At 36.4% G+C, this 15,634-nt stretch overlaps 1 protein-coding gene across 1 annotated transcript in view; it reads right to left on the bottom strand.

The window, feature by feature from the left end:
- naa30 (N-alpha-acetyltransferase 30, NatC catalytic subunit) overlaps positions 1-6,575 on the bottom strand; it is a 12,124-nt gene extending 5,549 nt beyond the window's left edge. The window contains exon 1 of the mRNA XM_061746996.1: positions 5,897-6,575. Coding sequence (XP_061602980.1) covers positions 5,897-6,379 — 483 coding nt within the window. The 5' untranslated portion in view covers positions 6,380-6,575. The remainder of the gene's footprint in view (positions 1-5,896) is intronic.
- Between the last annotated feature and the right edge of the window lie 9,059 nt (positions 6,576-15,634).

The raw sequence follows: 15,634 nt of genomic DNA, 5'->3' as shown, positions 1-15,634 counted from the left end.
TAAGAGACACACGTAACGTTAAAATCCTTCTGAAAGCCAACCAGGGTGTCTGCAGAAAACCTAGCAGAAGTCTGCCATCCTGCCAAACCTCCCGGCTCCCTGAGCTCACCTCCAACCCCTTTGCTTTTTTTCTAAATAAAAACTGCACGTCCTCTTGTGTCATGTGACATTGGAGGCTGCCTGGGAAATTTACGACCTTGAGGCTCAAGGTATAAACAGAGATGGGAGAGCATGTTTCAGAGTACAAACCCCCAACTGGAGGAAGCATATACTTAAACAACATTGCTCTTTACTTGGGCCTGTTTAACAACTTTGCCTGTTCCAGCAAAGCCGTGTGCTCATCTGGTATTAAGGACCAAGTAAAGGGAAAGGCTCGATTTCCCTTCAAAGGAGAAATATTATGTCCCTTTTTCAAAACTTGACATGATTTTTTGAAGTCTAACATGTTTGGAAATGGAATAGAAAACTATTTTATTTTAAATATATATGGTAAAAAAAGAAACAAAATTAAATAAAAGAACAATTTGCTTACAAAAGAATAACCAAAACAATATCTAACTTTACCGGCAGTGAAAGACAAATGATAAATAGTAATCAAATAACACAACAAGGAGTGAGAAGTATAAAATATGTAATTTCACTCCCTTCCCTAAATCATCAATATTAATTAAACAGCTCCTTATATTATGTAATATGTTAACTATACACTAAATTTAATCTAAATTATACAGACTACATAAACATAACACATATATAAATTAGGGCTGGGCGATATGGACGAAAAGTCATATCTCGATATTTTCTAGCTGAATGGCGATACTCGATATATATCGATATTTTTTCTGTGCCATAATTGGGGTTTCCCCCAAGCATTATAGCATAGCATCTCTGTTAGCATCTCTGTTAGCATCTCTGTTAGCATCTCTGTTAGCATCTCTGTTAGCATCTCTGTTAGCATCTCTGTTAGCATCTCTGTTAGCTTCACTTTTTTCTGAGGCAAACCCTTAAAAAAAACAGTTTTAATACAAAGCTCGTGCCAAATGTCACACAGGTACCTTTATTAACAGAGGTCTGCACAATATCAAAATGTATAAAACAAATGAAATAAAAATAAACTGCCTGAATATAAAGAATAAAAATGCTTCTTGAATAAAATAAAAAAATATCCCTTTCCTGCATAACAATTAAATTAAAATACACTGTGCAATTAATACAATGTAGACAGTAACAGGCAGACTTTTCCACTGAGGTTGACAGTTGTGCAAATGACAAAACATTTCAAATAAAACATTCAAGTCAATTTGTCCCAAAATAAGCTATATCAAAATCATTAAAAAAAAAAAAAAAAAAAAAAATTAATAATCGATATAAACGATATTGTCTCGTACCACATCGCGTTTGAAAATATATCGATATATATTAAAATCTCAATATATCGCCCAGCCCTAAATAAATATACGCACGCACGCGCGCGTTAAATATAAACACCTAATTCCCAGTTCATTATCTATCTTGCATTTGCATTCACTTATTCAAATGTCCATGTATATAACATGTATCATGTTATAATTATAATATAAAGTTTTATGTTTGGACATTGATTTAATTCAGCTTCTATACTGATCTTGTTTTTCTCCACACAAAGAAACACAGAAACGTTTTCTATTAATTTCTATTCGTTTTGTACATGTAAAAATTGTGTTTTCCTCTTAAACTGTGCCATCCATCTCTTTTAATAAATCATTTCTATACATTTGCTGGTAACGGGTTATTTGCGGGCTTTAAATATTATTTCTGCTGGTGAAACTCCACCAGATCTGTAAGTTTGAGTAGTGAAATCTGAAACATGAACCTCAAACGACTGTTGGGTGTGCATCATTTGAAATGGGTGTTATAACTTTTCTCTTCCACGTCCAAAGAACAGCAAAATCTAGCACTATTTGAAAGTGGGTGGAGATACAGATGGACAGTTGGATAATATTACACTGAGCTGCAAGTAAAAGTGAAAGGCTGCTGTTACATCAGTTTTTTTTTGTTGTAGTATTGTTATATGTTGCGTTTGAGGGCGTGTAGGAATTTTGACAACCAAGTATGTTGTAGCACCAAACCTGCATGTCAGTCATGTTTTTAGTCATACCACATATAGACACCAAGTCAGGCAGCTTTTATACACATTGACGGTGACTCGGAGTTTAATTTAGGGCCAAAGTGAGACCGGTCTCCCATTCATTACTCAGGTAGAAGTATAGATACTAGTGTTTAAAAATACTCCTGTAGAAGTTGAAGTATCAACTCAAGTTTTTTACTCAAGTAAAAGTATAAAAGTACTGGTTTCAAAACTACTTAAAGTATAAAAGCCATTAAGGACAAAAGCCATTGAAAATTAATTAGTATAATGCTAATATATTAAAGAAACATATATGTGTACTATTGAGCATTAATATGTGTCTCAGAGAGCAGGAGATATGATGACTAGTTGCCTATAAGTATTGTAATGGTGCAAAAAGTCAAACTTCAGAGGCATGTTTCATTTATCCTAACCTTATTGGAATGTACATCCAAGTTTAGTTGCAGGAATCTGAGGGAACGGATGTAAGAACAAAACTGGACAAGAACATCTGAAACAACCACAACCAAATTCACTCTATCCGGATGGAGCAATTTAACTGGATAAGTTTTTTTTAAAGGCCGAAATGAAATAGAGTAACGAGGCTGTTTTTAAAATGTAAGGGGTAAAAAAGTACAGATAATTGCGTGAAATGTAAGGAGTAAAGTAAAAAGTCGTCTGAAAAATAATTACTCCAGTGAAGTATAGATAACCAAAATTTCTTACTTAAGTAAGGTAACGAAGTATTTGTACTTCTTTACTTGACACTCTGGTCTTTATCATGCAAATACACGACATAAATGACATAACAATGAGATAAGGAACCAGCTTAGTTTTATAAACATTAGAACAAAAAAATTAAAAAAAATAAATAAAAAATACAAAAACGTGAATACTCACAGGACCATAAGGATTCAGGAAATGTATAATACACCCTATTTAGAATCATCATTTATCTGTGGGTAACTTCATGAGCTGATAACTCTGATCCAGCTGCCACTCAGGAAGGGTTATCATACCAAAATATCATCTATAGACATTAGGCCTGTGTTGAAAAAATTGATTTATTAATTCTAAATCGATTTTTTCTTTTATTTATTTATGTTTTTTTTTTTCATCATTACATTACAACTTTTGGTTATTTTTTTTGTTTATCCCCAAAAAAGGAATGTTTTGTTGGACACGAGAATAACTGGTGCCATGTTTTTGCCTTTAAATATGTTTAAAGGTATGAAAACATTAAAGTGTTAGGTTATAATTGCATAAATTGTCTATATTTCATTACTTTATATACTGTCTTGGGGTTACATTTGCAAAAAATGCTAAAAACCAAATGCTCAAAAATTAAAAACCAAAATAGACCGAAAATGGAACAAATAAAAACGGAATGTGGGAAAAAATAAAACCGATTTCATCCGTCTCTGTTTCCTCCCTGGATCTGTTTGGTAATTCTGACCCACATGATGTTTCTGAAAGCAGTTCTATCAGCATTCTGGGAGCTGATTGGTCCTTACAGCATCATTAGCTGCCAATACTTGCCGTTTAATCTCAATATAATACTAGTAGTAACAAGGGCGTAGGTTTGCACAGGGACGGTAGGGACATAACACTACCAACTACTCAGGAGGCTCAAATTGTCAAATAGTCCCCACCAACTTTTAAGCAACCTTATTTGCATTATATAATGAGTTCAGATATAAAAGGTAATTTAGATTGTCTTCCCAAATGTTGTGAGGATAGAACTGACCCTACCATTATTAAGTGAATTATTTTCATTATGTTCAGACTTACATTTACCCCTTTTTACTTGCTGAATGTGCCGGTCCTCAAACACACGTTTGATTGGCTTATTTATGTGGTCTTAAAGCAGCCCAAAGGAGCTTTCATTTTTTGTTGAGTTTGGCTGTGCTTGTGGACAAAAGCAGTAGCAGAGACGTTCGATAAACATGAAAGTTAGTATAAGTCAATACAGATTTATTTTGCATTGATCATTTTAGCCTATCAATTAATTAGGTTCATATTTGTGACAAATGTAGCCCAGATTCACCCAATCTGTTTGGTCTTATTAATGTCCCGTCCCCAGCAAAAAGTACATGCAGGTTATGCTGTTATATCGTCCCTACCAATGTTGAGACCAAACCTACGCCCTTGAGTAGTAATATTTTGCATAACTACAGTCTAGGGATGGGCGGTATGGACTAAAAAATGTATCACGATAATTTCTGGCATTTATCCCCATAACGATTAAAATGACGATAAAAAAAATACCAATTCAACTCCACCTTTGTAACTATAAATCTATCTCGCTCTCAGATCCGCCATGTTTGTTACACAAAAACGTCATCAATGGGAAATTATCCTTTTTTCTTTCTTTCTGGCTCATTTCTTTCTTTCTTTCTTTCTTTCTTCCTTCTCCCCTTTCTTTCCTTCCTTCCTTCCTTCCTTGTTTTCTCCCTCCCTTCCTTCCTTCTTTCCTCCTGCTCTCTCCTTCCTTCTTCCCTTCCTCTTTTGTCCCTTCCTTCCTCCTTTCCTTGTTTTCTCCCTCCCTTCCTTCCTTCTCCCCTTTCTTTCCTTCCTTCCTTCTTTTTCCCTTCCTTCCTTCCTTCCTTCCATAAATCAGCTTTACACAAAAACGTCATCAACGGGAATTTATCGTTTTTACCGTGAGATGACAAATTCTTATCGTGAGGAATTTTTTTGACGGTTTATCGTGAACGGTAAAATATCACCCATTCCTACTACAGTCATATAATTCATGCAACAGCTCAAAAAACAGTTTTAATAACACTAACCCAAATCAATATCGGAATCGAATCAAATCTTGATAATCGATTCTGAATCTTCAGAATCGGAATCTTGACATTTGAATCGATCCCCAGCCCTACTTGGATTTTAAGATGTGTAATGCATTTTTTAATTTTTCGGTGAACTATGTAGAATATAATAATCGGGATATCGCAATGTGTATCGTATCGTGAGGTCCTTCCCATTACCCACCCCTAATCATTAGCTGCCAATACTTGCTGTTTAATCTCAATATAATACTAGTAGTAATATTTTGCATAACCACAGTCATATAATTCATGCAACAGTTCAAAAAACTGTTTTAATAACACTAACCCAAATCAATATCGGAATTGGATCGAATCAAATCTTGATAATCGATTCTGAATCTTAAGAATCGGAATCGATTCTTGACATTTGAATCGATCCCCAGCCCTAATACTGATTCATGTTTTTGTCCTCAGCTATTGTGGATCATTAGCTGACAATACTTGCTGTTTAATCTCAATATAATATACACTGTCTTGGGGTTACATTTGCAAAAAAGGCTAAAAACCAAATGCTCAAAAATTAAAAACCAAAATAGACCAAAAATTTAACAAATAAAAATGGAATGTGGGAAAAAATAAAACCGATTTCATCCGTCTCTGTTTCCTCCCTGGATCTGTTTGATAATTCTGACCCACATGATGTTTCTGAAAGCAGTTTTATCAGCATTCTGGGAGCTGATTGGTCCTTACTAGGGGTGGCAAAAATATTGATACGGCAATATATCGCGATACATAGTCTCCCGATACGATATCGATATTCAATGTATGTATCGCGATATATTGCTGTATCAATATTTTCCTTCCCAATACCCACCCCTAGTAACTACAGTCATATAATTCATTGCAACAGCTCAAAAGACAGTTTTAATAACACTAACCAAATCAATATCGGAATCGAATCAAATCTTGATAATCGATTCTGAATCTTAAGAATCGATTCTTCTCTCGTACTCACCAGAAAGCAGAGCTGCGGCCAGTTGTGGATGAAGTACCTGTAGGTGTAAATGGAATAAGGCTCAGACAAGTCCTTGGTGATGAGTCTCATGATCCAGGGCATCTGCAGCTCAGACTCGTAGCGGACGTAGCGGATGTCCTGGCCCAGGTCGAGCTGGGCCAGCTCCTCCACCGGGGCGGCGGGGCTCTCCTCCCCCCCGTCCCGGGGCTCGCCGCCCGGCGGCCGGGGGGGCTTGGCATGCTCGAACTGCTTCCCTGCTCCGAACCCGTCCTCGGACCGGGAGAAGTCCGACACCCCGTTCTCGGAGCAGCCGTTCACCTGCGGGCTCTGCATGTCCAGGTGCCCGCCTCTCTGCTTCCTCCGGACCGACCTCTGCAGCAGCGGCGGCGGCTCGGCGCCCCCTCTCCGGGGAAAGGCGGCGCCTGCGCCGGGGACGGGGGACGCGGCCGCAGCGCTACTAGGCCCGGGCGGCACCGTGGCCATCCCGCCGCATCAAGGTGCAGATTCACGCCCTGGGACTCGAGGAACACAAGCTCATCGACTAAGCGAGGGGGGGGACATTCAATGGACGTGCAGCTCGCCGGATTTCAAGCACATTTGCCGGTTTCGCGGGGCGGTAAAGTGTGTCCGCTGGCGACGTTTGTCTCCGCTCGCCCCTCGACTTCCCTGCTGCCGCAAAGCGCTGCCGCAAAGCGCCGTCGCACTCGCAGCGACGATCGCGACACAAAACCCACGTTTTACGACAGGAGTGGGAGGGGATGAGTATGACAGTTGCGTTTTCAGGCATCATGTTTCAGCATTAACTTTCATTTCATTTATTTTTTGGCAAGATATCTGCTCACTGATTTCACATCATATTGACTCTGATTTCTCCCTCTCATATGAACATGTATTGTTTGGATTCTTTTCTTACACCTCTAGTAAAGCAAATAAATACTAGGCTACATCATCAATTTAATTCTGTTACTTGCAAAATTTCATATTCACAAATCGAAATTCTCTAATCACATACCATCTTTCCGGCCTTTAAAAATGAATTCAAACAATACATTGCAACAATCCAATATTCTAAAAATAGAAAAGCCATCCGAACCTCTGAGTTATTACTAGGGTATAAAATATTTTTGAACTGATCTATAATTTCTGTCTGTGACTGCTCCCCTGACATCAAATGTTTCTATGTATGTTTTGTTTGTTTTATAATGTTCTGTTGACAATTTGAAATAAAGAAGTGAAAAAAAACTTTCATTTCATTTCATTTTATTCCATTCATGGTATATATTCTCAATAATGTTGTACAACATTTCATGAAGTACACATTATCACCATGAAAGAAAAGGAGCAGGAAGAAGAAAACTTATGATACCTGCCCCTCTCTGTTAATACAATTACGTTGACTTACTGAACACCAATCTATCTATACATATATTTATAACAAGAAAAACAAACAAAAAATACCACTCTATCTAATTTTTTCTCTTTCTCCTTCTTCTTTTTTGTAGGCACTTATCTTCTCTTTTTTAAACATTTTCTTAAGTTGACAGTTGCGTTTTCAGGCATCAATTTCAGCATTAACCATTCCCCCCAAAGTCAAGGAAACTCATTTTAAATTGATTAGTAAAATGTATCCAACCGCTGAATTCTTGAGACATAGATTTAAATTTGAAGTTGACCCCTGTGTTTTTTGCAATGAATCGGAAGAATCACTTGATCACATGTTTTTATTGTGTCCTGTCTCAAAAAGTTTTTAGCAAGAAATTAGAAATTGGCTATCTTTAAAAATAAATGACATTCCAAATTTAGAAATCGTTAACATTATTTTTTATATAGATACTATTGACAAATCAGTGTCCTTCTTAGTTAATGTCATTCTCTTACTGGCTAAATACCACATACATTGTTGTAAGTGGAGAAAATGAAGCCCTCATTCCATTTTTTTATTAATGATTTCAAAGTTTTTTTGTTTCTTTAAAAAGTATTACCGTAAGTCAAATAACTCTGCAAAAAAATTAGTAACCGATATATCAAAGTATCTTTTATTTTAAGTCTCTTTCCGAAATGTCGATGCTATTTGCTTTGAAATGCCTTACTGTTCCTTTGTATTGACTTTACCTGTCTCTTATTTTTGTTTATATGTCTCTTGTTCATAAAACCTCCAGGATGTTCTTTTTTCTTATATTTCCTCTACTAGTAGTTTTGTATAAAGTGTGTTTTTCTTGTTTAAAAAATTCTGTTCAATAAAAAAAAAAAAAATTCAGCATTAACTTTAAAAACATATGGACTGAATTCTTCTATTCACACCTGGACAGAGGTGGGTAGAGTAGCCAAAAATTGTACTCAAGTAAAAGTATTGTTACTTCAGAATAATATGACTCAAGTAAAAGTAAAAAGTACTTAGTGAAAAAACTACTCAAGTACTGAGTAACTGTTGAGTAACGTCTGATTTATTTTTTTAACACAACCATTCAAACAGACAAAAGTACAAAATAATCATCTTCAGGCAAATTAAATCAATAAAATAATAAGATAAATTAAAATTAATAAAAAATAGCTTAATTAAAATAATCTTAAAGTAAATTCAAGTACTTTAATAAATAATGAAATAGATAAAATAATAACAGAATAAAAAAATTAATTAAGCACAAGTAGCACAAAATTTCAAGCCTTTGTACTTTGCTTTTTTAACCAGGCAGAACTAAAATAAGCCCATTAACTCATAGAAACTCTGTGTGTGTTTGAGTCTGTGTGTATGTGACAAAACATGCAAAAACAAACATTTTTCCCAAAGAATCACTCAGTGATGTCATGAGATTGACGCGTACGCAGATAAAAGGGATAAAAGAAAAGTAACAGCTCAATGTAGCCTAATGTAGCGGAGTAAGAGTAACACTTTCTTCTTCACAAATCTACTCAAATAAAAGTAAAAAGTATAGTGATTCAAAACTACTCCTAAAAGTACAACATTTCCCAAAACTTACTCAAGTAAATGTAACAGAGTAAATGTAACTCGTTACTACCCACCTCTGCACCTTCAGAGGAAGCATTTACATTAGACAAAAACATATTTCTCTCATTTTTATACTCTAATACCATCATCCCACCCAGGTCACAGAGTTGAATATACAATCTCATTGTCAAAAGTCCACTTCTTCTGCACTTTCCAGGAAGCTTTTCATCCCTAATTGTGAGCCATTATTATTAATACTATTATTATATAATATATATTAATAGTATATATAAATAGTATTATAATACTATCTATTTCTTTCCTCAGTAACCTTCAGTGAGGATATTCTGGTAGAGACTGAACGTGATCTGGCGTGTTTAATCTGGAGTCATATTTAACCGGTTGATACACGTCACGAGGGACACATTACATAAATAAACCACTGTAAATATATGCTCAGGATTTTTTGTAGACAAAAGATATGATATTTAGATTACAGCTAATATAATATAGCTGAATCCCCTCACAATAGAAGTAATAAAGTACTAAAACAACAAGAAGCCAAGAATATATATGTATACATGCAATATTCTATTTAATGATCAATCTTATATGAATGTATAATAATACCACAGTTGGTTTCTTTAAGTCTTAAACCATCACAATTTATTTTTATAATAGATGTAGTTTTGAGGAAAAAAAACAACAAACAAACTGTGAAGCATGTCAGCATATCAGTGCCATTTCCATTCCTACATTTGTATAGTCCTACATACACCAACTCAACTAAATTAGATCCAGAGATTTAGCAAAGTTGCCGTCGCAGCAAACTCCATTGCAACAGAAACTGTCGCTTTAACGACAGTAGTGTGAGGGTATCACAGTTGCGTTTTCAGACATCAGATCAATCTCATGACATCAATTTCAGCTATAACTTTAAAAACATGGACTGAATTCTTTAATTCACACCTGGATCCGTCCAATTTGAAAATCTAACCTTCAGTGCAGTGCAGTGCCTTAATATTATCCCACCCAGGTCACAGAGTTGAATATACAATCTCATTGTCAAAAATCAATTTCTTATATCCTTTCCAGGAAACTTTTCATCCCTAATGTGCAATATCTGTCTAACTCATAAACATCCTGCCTGCTTTTTTTTTGCACTATTTCTCTTTCTTTCTTATACTACACTACTTTTATTTTCATTCCAATGTATATACTGTTTATATTTTGTAATTATATATGTTTTACGGTACTTTTCTTTTTACCCTTTCGCTGCATGCGTGTGTTGTGTGTAATTCCTGCTGAGGCGAATTTCCCCTCTGAGGGAGGAATAAAGGACAATCTAGTTTAATCTAATCTAATCTAATCTAATGTGAGCCATTATTATTAATACTATTATTATGTCCATTTTATTTATTTCCTCATTAACCTTCATTGAGGATATTCTGGTCATATTTAACCGGGGGATTGGTACACGTCACAAGTGACACATTACATAAATAAACTACTATAAATATATACCCAGGATTTATTGTAAGCAAAATATATATTTTAGATTACAGTTTATATAATAAAGCTGAATCCCTAGTTAAAGTATTGAAGTACTAAACAAGAAGAAGCCAAGAATATATATGTATACATGCATTATTCTATTTATTGATGGAATCTTATATGAATGTAATAATAATACCACAGTGGGTTTCTTTAAGTCCTTAAACCATCACAATCTCTTTTATAATAGATGTAGTTTTGGAAAAAAACAACAGACAAACTGTGAAGCATGTCAGCATATCAGTGCCATTTTCCATTCCTACATTTGCATAGTCTACATACACCAACTCTACTAAATTAGATCCAGAGATTTAGCAAAATGCCGTCGCAGCAAACTCCATTGCAACAGAAACTGTCGCTTTACGACTGTAGTGTGAGGGTATCACAGTTGTGTTTTCAGACATTAAATCAATCTCATGACATCAATTTCAGCTTTAACTTTAAAAACATGGACTGATTTCTTTCATTCACACCTGGATCTGTCCAATTTGAAAATCTCACCTTCAGAGGAAGCATCTTGTTGAGTCAGCATTGTTTAATGGATTTTTACAGCAGACAAAAACATATTGAGGGTACTTTCTCTCATTTTTATACTTTATACTATTATCCCAACCAGGTCACAGAGTTGAATATACAATCTAATTGTCAAAAGTCCACTTCTTCTGTCCTTTCCAGGAAGCTTTTCTTCCCTAATTGTGAGTCATTATTATTAATACTATTATTATTTCCATTTTATTTCTTTCGTCAGTAACCTTCAGTGAGGATATTCTGGTAGAGACTGAACGTGATCTGGTGTGTTTATTAGTCTGGAGTCATATTTAACTGAGTTGGTACACGTCACAAGGGACACATTACATAAATAAACAACTATAAATATATACTCAGGATTTTTTGTAGACAAAAGATATATTTTAGATTACATCTTATATAATATCACTGAATCCCCTCACACTTGAAGTATTAAAGTACTTATACAACAAGAAGCCATGAATATATATGTATACATGCAATATTCTATTTATTGATCACTCTTATATGAATGTATAATAGTACCACAGTTGGTTCTTTAAGTCCTTAAAAAAACAAAGAAAAAAAAACGACGTGAAGTGTGTCAGCATATCAATGCAATTTGTTTTAAAAGGATTAAATAAAGTTCAAAGTTGAAATTCAGAAATTGCATCATAAACATAATAAACTAGTTTGTTAAGTTTATCATAGATAGATAGAAATTTTCAAAACCATTAATGACATTCGATTTTTTTTTACAATGAGATTGAAATTAAAACATGAACGTTTCGTGTTAATGAATCTCAATCTCATGTTATGAAGTCAGACCATATTGGGAAATAGAACTGGTGAAGTACACATAATGAATTACTTTTGGTAACTTTATGCAATACATAATATTGTACTTTTTTTTTCAAATCACATTTTCATACTTGACAAATTCTTATATTAATAAACGTAAATATTTGAAGGAGTTCCCTTCTGTTGTTATTATTTTTGTTGACATTTATTTGTATTTTGAATTCGAGTGGAACAAGAGGATACCCCACCAAGAAGAAAATCACAGAATTCTGGGGAACGTTTTAAAATCAAGGCAGGAGAAATAAACATTACTGTAGAGTCAGTCAGAGTTGAAGATAATGCATCTTTATTTTGCTGCAGATACAGCTACATTTCAAGCAAATGCGTCAATTAACTGTAATCTTCATGTCTATAACTGAAGAATTTGCGCTGGTTCACTGCGCTGTAAACTCCGTGAAGGTTATAATATTTGTCACCACTAGGGGGGCCCTAAATAGAGTCGCCGTTTCATATCTGCAATGCTGCAGTTTCTCCAGCAGATGTCGCTAGAAGACCAATTTACGTGTCATCCTCCTCCGGCAAGCTGCAGCTGCAAACACTTACTTTAACCCCCTCTACTTCAGAAATGATATATGTACTTTATGACATCTAAACAGCTGATGTCTGTCAGCTGTATTTATAAAGTACCTATAGATGAAGGTATGAATACGTATCTTGTGAGCTCACGTGATTTCAATTTAAAAGTGCAATGGACACTTGCCCAGTTCACTCAAGGTTATAAAAACCTCCCCTTTGTTTTTATTTAAGAGTCAGTATTTAGATTTGTTTTGTCTAATCCGAATAGTAATACTATCACCCTTACAGCAAACTTTAACTGTTTTATTTCTGTCTTCAGAAACAACAATGCGTGGTTAATATTTTATCCATCCATCCATCCATCCATCCATCCATCCATCCATCCATCCATCCATCCATCCATCCATCCATCCAATCCATCCATCCATCCATCCATCATCCATCCATCCATCCATCATCCATCCATCCATCCATCCATCCATCATCCATCCATCCATCCATCCATCCATCCATCCATCCATCCATCCATCCATCCATCCATCCATCATCCATCCATCCATCCATCCATCATCCATCCATCCATCCATCCATCCATCCATCCATCCATCCATCCATCCATCCATCCATCCATCCATCCATCCATCCATCCATCCATCCAGGTGTGCCGGATCCTATCCCAACTCATTACAGGCGAGAGGCAGGGGTGTTAATAGAATGGGCGATATTTTACCGTTCACGAATATACCGTCAAAAAAATTGGAAGGAAGGAAGGAAGGAAGGAAGGAAGGAAGGAAGGAAGGAAGGAAGGAAGGAAGGAAGGAAGGAAGGAAGGAAGGAAGGAGGAAGGAAGAAGAACGAAGGAACGAAGGAAGGAAGGAAGGAACAAACGAAGGAAGGAAGGAAGGAAGGAAGGGAAAAAACAAGGAAGGAAGGAAGAAAACAAGGAAAGGAGAAGGAAGGGAGAAAACAAGGAAAGGAGGAAGAAAAGAGGAAGGGAAGAAGGAAGGAGAGAGCAGGAGGAAAGAAGGAAGGAAGGAAGGAAGGAAGGAAGGAAGTAAGGAAGGAAGGAAAGAAAGAAAGAAAGAAAGAAAGAAAGAAAGAAAGAAAGAAAGAAAGAAAGAAGAAAGAAAGAAAGAAAGAAAGAAAGAAAGAAAGAAAGAAAGAAAGAAAGAAAGAAAGAAAGAAGAAAGAAAGAAAGATAAATTCCCGTTGATGACGTTTTTGTGTAACAAACATGGCGGATCTGAGAGCGAGATAGATTTATAGTTACAAAGGTGGAGTGGAATTGATATTTTTTTATATCGTCATTTTTATCGTTATCGGGATAAATGCCAGAAATTATCATGATACATTTTTTAGTCCATACCGCCCATCCATACTGGTTAATGTTTTATATTTGTTTAAAGTTCTCTGCAACTCTTTCTTCAGAAGTACATTGTCCAGTTGGATATGACAGGTTCATTAAACACCTCCTGATCTTTTACAATGCGCTAAGTATTTCTTCTTTGTCTCTGTGGGTTTTGTGATGGACTGGCGTTCTGTCCAGGGTTAGGGTTAGTTTAGGGTCAGTCACTGACCCTAAACACCATGGAACTGATGGAAATTAAATAAAAAGACTGGACGGAGGAATCCTCTAACACAACGGAGCTTGAGTTTACTTCCAGTGTGATCAAACTCCTCCTGGGTGGCAGTCGGCACCGCTCTGTCATGCCCTCAGTCAGGAGGAGGTACAGAACCACGACTGTAAACAAAGTGAAAGTCCAAATACAAACCCATCCGCCCATAGACAGATAGATAGGCGCTATTAGCGTGAACATACAAATTCTTTCCAACAGAAGTACAAAAGCCGATTCTGTTGGTGCGTATACATTACAAAGACACAGAGCAACTGAATGAGACGGAGACAGTTCATTTAAAGCTAAGCCTTGGGGCTGAAAACTCTCTGAAGAGCTGGAATCAGACATGCACAATCAGTTCCTCTTCAAATCTCCTTTGCAGGCCTATCTACTTGAACAGGCTTCTCTTAATTACTTTCTCCATCACTTAAAGAGCTGTGCCTGGAACTCAGAGCACCAGTGTTTTGCCAGAGACATTTTGGCTGGTTTGAGTCCATGTCTGTCTCTTTTTTTGTCACAAGCCTTACTTTGCCCCCCTCCATCCTCCCGAATTCCCATTTCTTTTCCTCCTGCTTTCATTATGCTCTGCTCTCGTCGTTCCACGGCTTTCCCCGTCCCGTCTCTTCTACCCTTTTCCAAATATCTCCAGGGTGTCGGTTGCGTCATGTGACTGGTGTGCTTGTGATTACAGAAGTTGGCAGACATATCGATATACGAGGAAGAACCCAAAATACCTTAAAAAAAAACAAAAAGAAAGCCGGAAAAACATCAACATGGCTCTCGAACACAGACAGAATGACCCGAATTGATGCTGAAAGCCAAGTTCCCTTCTTCTTTCAATTTTTGCCTTTTCTGTTGTGTCCGTCAGAACTGAGCTCAGCGGCTGAAGGCCAACCTTTTGGATCAAAACCACCCCCTCTCTCCTGTCCTGCCTGTCACATTTGGCCTGTTCCCCTCTCTCCGCTCACTTCCATGCGTCCTCCTCCTCCTTCTTTTATTTTTTTTTCCCCTTTCCACAGCGTCTGGTCCGTAGAGCTGTATTTAATTAGTTTCTGTTGGGTTAATTAGGGACTAAAGTTAGGGGGTCTGCGCAGGACAAAAGCGGGTCAGGCCGGGCGGATGCAGGTGCTGCAGATTGGCTGCCAGATTCCACCGTTTGGATTAAGATGGTTGAAAACTGTCGCGAGGAGTGGAGTGAGAGAACAGCCTATACCCTTGAACGAGCATGGAAGGAGGTTTACCGTCACATATGGAAGTCCTTATGCATCCACATTGGCACTAGGGATGGGCGGTATGGACTAAAAAATGTATCACGATAATTTCTGGCATTTATCCTGATAACGATAAAAAAATACCAATTCAACTCCACCTTTGTAACTATAAATCTATCACCACATTCAGTCTTTGGAGCCCCCAAATCACTGCTCTAAAAGAATACTAAATACTACTAAACTACACCAATTAAATTGAATTAATAAAAACCATTAAATTAGTACACCTGTACTGCAAAACTGGAATGACTCAGATCCGCCATGTTTGTTACACAAACACCTCATCAACTGGAATTTATCTCTTTCTTTCTTTCTTTCTTTCTTTCTTTCTTTCTTTCTTTTCTTTCTTTCTTTCTTTCTTTCTTTCTTTCTTTCTTTCTTTCTTTCTTTCTTTCTTTCTTTCTTTCTTTCTTTCTTTCTTTCTTTCTTTCTTTCTTACTTTCTTTCTTTCTTTCTTTCTTTCTTT

Source organism: Cololabis saira, chromosome 18 (assembly GCF_033807715.1).
Source record: "Cololabis saira isolate AMF1-May2022 chromosome 18, fColSai1.1, whole genome shotgun sequence".
Classification (NCBI taxonomy): Eukaryota; Metazoa; Chordata; class Actinopteri; order Beloniformes; family Belonidae; genus Cololabis; species Cololabis saira.
The sequence above is the reverse complement of the archived record's forward strand: the minus strand, read 5'-3'. Positions and strand labels throughout refer to the sequence as shown.